The 7496-nt window shown below is 59.1% G+C and overlaps 1 protein-coding gene across 1 annotated transcript in view; it reads left to right on the top strand.

Moving 5' to 3' along the window:
• The window catches only part of PLBD2 (phospholipase B domain containing 2), an 18701-nt gene extending 11404 nt beyond the window's left edge, over positions 1-7297 (top strand). Inside the window, exons 6-12 of the mRNA XM_004690703.2 lie at positions 2435-2532; positions 4090-4250; positions 4794-4889; positions 5028-5099; positions 5562-5714; positions 6119-6281; positions 6419-7297. Coding sequence (XP_004690760.1) covers positions 2435-2532; positions 4090-4250; positions 4794-4889; positions 5028-5099; positions 5562-5714; positions 6119-6281; positions 6419-6586 — 911 coding nt within the window. The 3' untranslated portion in view covers positions 6587-7297. The remainder of the gene's footprint in view (positions 1-2434; positions 2533-4089; positions 4251-4793; positions 4890-5027; positions 5100-5561; positions 5715-6118; positions 6282-6418) is intronic.
• The last annotated feature ends 199 nt before the right edge of the window (positions 7298-7496 follow it).

The following is a 7496-nucleotide window of genomic DNA, read 5'->3' as shown; positions in this document are numbered from 1 at the left end:
GGTTTGCCTTGGCCCCTTGGCCAAACTCAAGCACCTGGTGTCCCTAGGAGGTGGCGAGAGCGGGAGGAAATGCACCCTCATTTGCTGCTGCTGTGAGTAGCAGCTGGCGTGGCCAGTGGGCAGGCAGCCCAGCGGCCTCTGATGACATTCCAAAGCTGTCACCCCTGTGATCCAGGGATTCTCTGATGCAGGATGGTCCCTGGAGAAGCATTTCCATGTCTGCACTATGTCAACTGCCCAAGTGGTTTGGAAACAAGTAGCGCTTGTTAGCGGAGATGTCAATACACTTCTAGTTGACGTTGCCACGGAAAAGTGTACATCAGGTGCCTGTGTGCATCGTGTCCAGGCTGGAGCTCCCATTGCAGGAGCAGGCGTGAGTCTGGAGAGAGGCCACACCCTCCAGAAGCTTCCACCAGAAGCTCCTGCTCCTTCCCCGGTGCCACCTCCACCCTGGAAGAGCCTCTATCCCAACTCCGAACAGTGAAGATGAGCCCTGCCTGGTTTTGAACGCTAGGTGACTGGAAACCTGCAGCAAAGCCTCAGACCCTGCGTCCGCTCGGTGTCCTGTGACGAGACCCGGCCACGCCTCCAGGGGACGCACCTCTCACGCTCACGTGACGTAGCCATTAACATTTTCAACCTGAAAAAAGAAACCTGCCTGAGTGACACGTATACCCTAGAAAATTGGAAAATATGGGCTGAAAACCGTTTTTATCTAACCTTTAAAAAAATGCACGTCCATTTTCCATTGGTTTCAATTTCTGTTTCTTCTCTGGCCATCCATGAAGACATTCTCTCTGCCACAAACTCCAGCAATACTTGTAGATGAAGAAATACAACTCCCGGTTTCCCTCCCTGCAAACCCCCGACTCTTCCACAGAGGCAACCGCTATTGCCACCTTGGTTTGCATCCGTGTGGATTTGGGGGGACGTGTTTCTATGTGTCTGTAGGGACTTGCTCAAAACCCATAGGCTTTAGAAGAAAAGTTTTAGGTTTACAGGTAAATCTCCTTTCCCTGTACCTTAGCGATGCTTCTCGTACCGCTGAAGGACCAGCTTTGACATATTAGCAACTGGGGGCATGCGTTTGCCTTTGCGTTTGTGTTCGTTCTATGTGGTAAAATTCGGTTGATTTTGACACAGAATCATACAGACTACACCGTCCTACAGTGTGCTTTCTGGGGTTTTAAAAATATATGAATAAGACGATTCCCTGCAGGTTGTTTTTCGCCTGCACCTGTGCCCCACTGCCGGCTTTGGAGAGTTTTACGGTGCATAATGGATCCACTTTTTAATAGCTGAGTGTTAGACCTTAGTCCCCGGTTGAGGATTTGGGACATATCCAGGTCTTTGCTGTTTGAAGCAGCAAATCAAGTGGACCCCAGAGAGGCTTCCCAGTGCAGATGCTAGGTTAAAGGACAGGCGTAATTACGTTTCCAGCCTTGAGATGCAGCCAAACTGCCTCCACATTGGGCCAATTTATGCCTCCACCCCCGCCCAAACCTTGCCAGTACTGGGTATTATGGGTCACTTCAGTTTTCCCATGCTGGTGGGGTGGGATAACATCCTACACTAAGTGCATTTTTGTGCCTTGAACTCCCTGTTCCTGAAGTCCATCCCTGACAAGCACTGGGCTGATCATCTGCCTTTGTCGGCCTATTGTGAAGCCGCTGTTGTGCTACAAGCTCTTTATTTCTGTGATCTGGTAGCTGAAACCCTCCCAGGCAGATATGGGCCTGAGCTGGGATTCTGCCCGGCCTCCTCCTCCCTCCTTGTGGAATATTATGCAGCCTTCATGAACGAGCCCTGCCATGCGTGGGCACTGAGGACATTATGCCAACTGAAATAAACCAGCCGCAGAAAGACAAAGGCCACGTGATCTCATTTGTATGTGGAACCTAAAAGCACCAAACTCAGACTGAGTGGATGAGGGGTCATGGAGGGACTGGGGGAAGTTGGTTCAAAGGGAACAAAGTTTCAACTAGAAGATGATTAAATTCTGGGGTGAGATACTTGACAGGGCTGCACTGTGGACCTGAAATGAGCCGGGGAAGCAGGACTTAGTGTTCTCACCAGAACAGTGCGGTGAGGGCCTGGCGTGTCACCCGGCGGTGGTGTGCCCAGTCATCCCAGGGCTCTCCTTAAATCTGGGCAGTTTAGCCGACTAGAGCTCAGTAAGAGAGGAGAAGCAGCCCCCGAAGCAAAGGCCCTGCCTTTAGGCTCCTTGCTGTTGCCCTCTGATCTTGGCAATCAAAACAGGGGGACGTGCATTGCTGCTTCTCACACACGTGTGCACGTGTGTCAGGTTCTGCTTTGCGAACAGCAGAAGGGTCCGAGCGGGGCTCCCCGTGGACCCTGAGGCTTGCACGCAGGTGTGGTGCAGGGCTCCTGTGTGCAGTTGCAGCACCAACACCCCACTGCTCTGCCCCCACAGAGGCCTCCCCGCTGATGCCTGGCAATGAGGTGGTCTTCTCGTCCTACCCGGGCACCATCTTCTCCTGCGATGACTTCTACATCCTTGGCAGCAGACTGGTGAGTGCGTCTCCCTGTCCCCTGTCCCCAGTCCCCAGGGCCGCTTCCCACCCAGCAGCTCAGGGCCAGCAGGATGTCCCCCTTGACCCAAATGCAGGGATGAAGGGGATGCTTCCACTGCCTGACTGCTTGTTAACGTGGGTCCCCAGCCCCGGGTGGGGCCCCACATCCTGTCGTGGCCTGGGGCTCTGCATTGGCACACAGCTGCTCAGAGATTGCTGGTCTTGGGGCCCTTGTGAAATCCCTGACCTCCGTGACCTCGTCTGGCTTTTATGTATTGAGGATAAGCCTCCCCACCGCCCCCCAAACCCATCCCTCTTTCTCACACTGCCTTCTCTCTCGCTGTCCACACGCCCTCTAACCTGGCCAGGTTTTCAGAATAAATGTTGTTTACAATGTGTTGTTTTTACCGCTTTTCCTGGCTTGGGCCCAAACCCGTTTAGAAATCTGTCCCTGGCACCCCTCACCAAGGCAGCGAGCCTGCAATCTCCAGGGCAACACGGCAGAGGAGAAAAAACATCACTTAAAAAAGCCTCTCAGATGCAGAAGATGCCAGGTCCCCAGGCAGGAGAGGGGAGGGGCGCAGAATGTCTTTCTTAGGACACGCACCCCTTAGATGTGGAGGGAGGCTTGGGAAGGTCGGGTAGTAGATAAGGGGTCCCCCTCGCTACAGTCAGGGGAAAGACAAGGTGCAATGGTTTAATCCATCTACTTGCAAAGTCTCCAGGCGGGACATGATCCCCCCCAATCTGGGTCTGTAATGTTTTTGTGCCATACAAGCAGCCCCCCTTCAGCTGTGAACCCCTTCTCAATAATGTTTTAAATGCACAAGCCAGAATCCACAGATTATAAAGGAAGCCAATTCTATTAAAACGTGCTCATCGAAACAAGTCAGCCTTGGATCTACGCAAGGAGCAAGGCCTGGCAGGGGGGTGCCAGCTCCCCTCATTCCGCGAGCCGAGGAGCATGTGGGGTCACTTAGGGCCCATGCACCCCGAGGTGGAGGCGAAGGGCCAAGGTGCTGTGGTGGGGTGGGTGCTGCTGCTGCCGTGTCCCCGCATCGACAGTGGGAGGACACGCCCGCTTGCAGCTGACGTGAGTGAAAATGAAGAGGTGCGGGGTGGTGGTGGGTGGTTGTGAGAGGCTTCACCAGAGACAGAGCGGGGAGCAGCGGGCGGGGCAGGAGAGGTCTGCTGCACCATGTGGGTCAGCTCGCTGGCCAGGGATCGAACTCAGGCCATAGTGGCTGGCGAATGCTTGATCACGCTGAGACTTTAACCCTGTGCCACCGGGCGAGGCCCCTTTCTCTGAGGAAATTGCTCACCAGTGTGTGGGGTCCATGGAGGCAGCCCCTTGTGCTCAAGGGGCAAAGCTAGACATGATTGTGAGCTCCCCTCAGTGCTAATCCACGAGCTGGAGGGGAATGTACCCTGGGCGGGTGTGTCAGGCCAGCCACGTGACCTGTGAACCGGGACTGACACCGTCCCGCCGCTGGCTGACAGCGCCCCCATAGGCCCCGAGGCCTTTCAGTGAGGCAGCCCCTCGGCTCTCCTGCAGGTGACGCTGGAGACCACCATCGGCAACAGGAACTCGGCCCTCTGGAAGTACGTGCAGCCCAGGGACTGCGTGCTGGAGTGGGTGCGCAACGTGGTGGCCAACCGCCTGGCCTCGGATGGGGCCTCCTGGGCAGACATCTTCAAGAACTTTAACAGTGGCACGTGAGTGGGCTCCTGGCACCGTGGCTTCCATGCCCAAGAACTGAACCAAACCCCCTCCAACACCCAGACCCCAGGGAACCTGACTTGGCCCCCAGGCCACACCCCCCATGGCCTCTCAGGGCCCTCACGGGTCCTCACGGGTTGGAAGGAGTCCTCCAGTCCCCTTGCTTTACACATGGGAAACAGGCTCAGGTACAAAAGCATACGCCTCCCCTTCTCCCTGCAGGCTCCTACACCCAGGGCAGTGCCTGCAGAGGAAGGACAGAAAGAACTCTAACTTGAGCACTGTGCAGGAGGTGGACATGGGTGGGGATCTGGATGTCATGGCCTTGGAACGTCAGGCAGGAGAGCTGACTTTATTTTGATAAGCACTAGGGAGCCGTAGACTACGCAGGAGCAGAGAGCATGAAGGGAAAAGGTTTGCAACCTCGAAGTCAAGCTGCAGTGTCAGAATGAAAGTCGGTGGCTGCAGCCACAGGCCACCTGTGCTGCGCCCCTGGCAGGGCGCAGCGGCTTGCTCAGCCCCCTCCTTCGACCCGGCAGGTACAACAACCAGTGGATGATCGTGGACTACAAGGCATTCGTGCCCGGCAAGCCCAGTCCTGGGAGCAAGGTGCTGACGGTCCTGGAGCAGCTCCCGTGAGTGCCCGGTTCCTGCTGAGATGGGAAGGGGCCGGAAGGGGGAGCAGGGGGAGCCATCGGGGTCCTGGAGCAGGCCAGCACCCACAGGAGCCTCTTCCTGACCACTGCTGCCCCCGTCTCTCTTCTCGGCCCCAGGGGCATGGTGGTGGTGGCCGACAAGACCTCGGAGCTCTACCAGAAGACCTACTGGGCCAGCTACAACATCCCGTATGACTCCCGCCATCCCTGCCCACTGTGTCACCCCTAAACTTTCTACTGGTGGGGGGGTCCTGCCCAGGTGACCCTTTAAGCTTACAGTGCCAGGAAACCCGCCCTCTCTGCAGCTGTGGCTCACCCACTCGTATGACCATCTACCGTGGCGGGGTGGCAGGCTGGACGGCGCAGGTTGGACAGCCTGGCGCGCTGATGACCCACAAGGCTCTCTAGGAGCCTCAGCTGATGCCCAGGTGTGGTGACCACTTTCCTCTGTCTCCCCAAGGACGCCCTGAGGGCCCAGCCTCCCACTGTCCTATAAGCGGCCATGGAGTCTGGCCGAGCCCAAGCTTGCCCTGCCGCTGGCCTGGCCTTTGGGGCTATTAGTGCCCATGTGCTGGGGCACCCCCCTCCCCCCAGGCCAGGGCTCGGCCAGGTGGGGCTGCAGGCTCGGGAGTGACGTCCTGGTCCCGGCAGGTCCTTCGAGTCCGTGTTCAACGCCAGCGGGCTGCAGGCCCTGGTGGCCCGCTTTGGGGACTGGTTCTCCTACGATGGGAGTCCCCGGGCCCAGATATTCCGGCGGAACCACTCGATGGTGCACGACATGGAATCCATGCTCCAGCTTCTGAGGTGCGTGGGCCATGTGTCCCCAAGTCGGCCCTTCACAGCTGGCCCGGCAGTCCTGGCTGATGGGTGAGGGTGCTGCCACTGGGGGTCGCTGGCACCGGGCAGGCTCCGTGCTTGGTACAAGCTGTGACCCCCACTGCCCCCAGAGGCGCCCCAAATGATGGGAGACACGGACCTATCAGGTACTCAGAGAGGGGAAGAGGGTCTGAGGCCCAGAGTGGGGCTCAGAGGGAGAGATGAGCATGGCGTGCCATGGGGGTGACGGGGTGAGGGGGCCCCAGGTAGAACACAGCATGCGCCAAGGCTGGGCCCGCCGGCAGTCGGGGGGCTGCCACCTCCTCAGTTCGGCCCCTCCTCGGCCGCCCCCACTTCCCTGCGTGGTAGCATCCAGTCCTTCCCGTGTCCAGGTACAACGACTTCCTCCACGACCCGCTGTCACTGTGCAAAGACTGCACACCGCAGCCCAACGGGGAGAACGCCATCTCGGCCCGCTCTGACCTCAACCCAGCCAACGGCTCCTACCCTTTCCAGGCCCTGAGGCAGCGGTCCCACGGTGGCATCGACACCAAGGTGCGGCCTCTGCCCCTGGGGCGGCGGGTGGGCTGGGCACTCTCACTGGGCAGAGCACGGGGAAGGCTGGGCCCGAGCAGAAGGCTGGCGTCCGGGCCCCGGGGGTGGTGCTCAGGGACCTTCCTCCCGGCCTCCAGGTGACGAGCATGGCCCTGTCCAAGGTCATGGGCCTGCTGGCGGTCAGTGGCCCCACGTGGGACCAGCTGCCCCCGTTCCAGTGGAGCACCTCGCCCTTCAGCAGCCAGCTGCACATGGGCCAGCCCGACCTCTGGAAGTTCTCGCCCATCCGAGTCTGGTGGGACTGAGGCGCCGCCTCCCTCTGCTGCCTTTTGCCCGCTGACGCCCAGCAGGCCACTCCTGCCCGCACCCTCCTTGGGCTCCGCCCCGCTGTGCCCAACCTGCCCCCTGGGGCTGCCTCCCGGGGCGGGATACAGAACCCCGAGGGTGCGGAATGAAATCTCCCTCTGGGAGTGGGTGAGTGCCTCCCCGCTTCCTCTGTCTTCCCAGGTCTGACTGTCTCTCCTCTCTGGGTTACTCTCTCCCACCTGGAGTCCCATCCTCAGGCTGCCCCCTCCTGAAGCTTTGAGAAGGGCCCCGGAGTCAGATTCTGGGCCTCCCGTGGGACAGGAGGGGACTGGCCTGGCCCCTTCCTTCCAGGGTCGTTCCTGCCGGGGACTCTGGGGCTCCTGCGGGGTCTAAGACACGGGCATTATCTCCGGGCACTCCAGGCCCCAGCCGTAGCCCCTCCGCTTCTTTGGGAGGGAACCCCTGCTTTCCCTTCTTGGCAGCTTCCTCCAGGGCAGAAACTTGAAAACAAACAAAAACCAAAGTTTCTGGTGCCTTGCGTTGGGGGGCCTGAACTCTCTGGGGACTGACTCTGCCGCCAGCCCCCATGCTTCAGCTCGTGCCCCTCCACCCCCAACCTGGGCCTGCCCCTGGCCTCAGGGTAGCACCCTCAGCTCCCCTGCTGTGGAACAGATTGCAGGCTGTGCTGCCATTAAAGGAGAGAGGCTGAGGCTCCTGTGCTGTGCTTTTTGGGGCATGAGGGAGGCTGGGTCAGCGGAGTTCTCTCAGGTTTGTGCTCTATACGTCTGCCTGGGCACCCTGCTGTCCAGCCGCCTATCCATTCATTCCTCTGCCAGCCCTCCTCTTACTGTCTCTCCGTATAATCATCCTCCCACCCATCCACCCACCCATCCATCCACCCACCCACCC

The sequence above is a fragment of the Condylura cristata genome, unplaced genomic scaffold (genome assembly GCF_000260355.1).
Source record: "Condylura cristata isolate star-nosed mole 26May11 unplaced genomic scaffold, ConCri1.0 scaffold00029, whole genome shotgun sequence".
Classification (NCBI taxonomy): Eukaryota; Metazoa; Chordata; class Mammalia; order Eulipotyphla; family Talpidae; genus Condylura; species Condylura cristata.
This window is presented reverse-complemented; position numbering and strand designations above follow the sequence as displayed.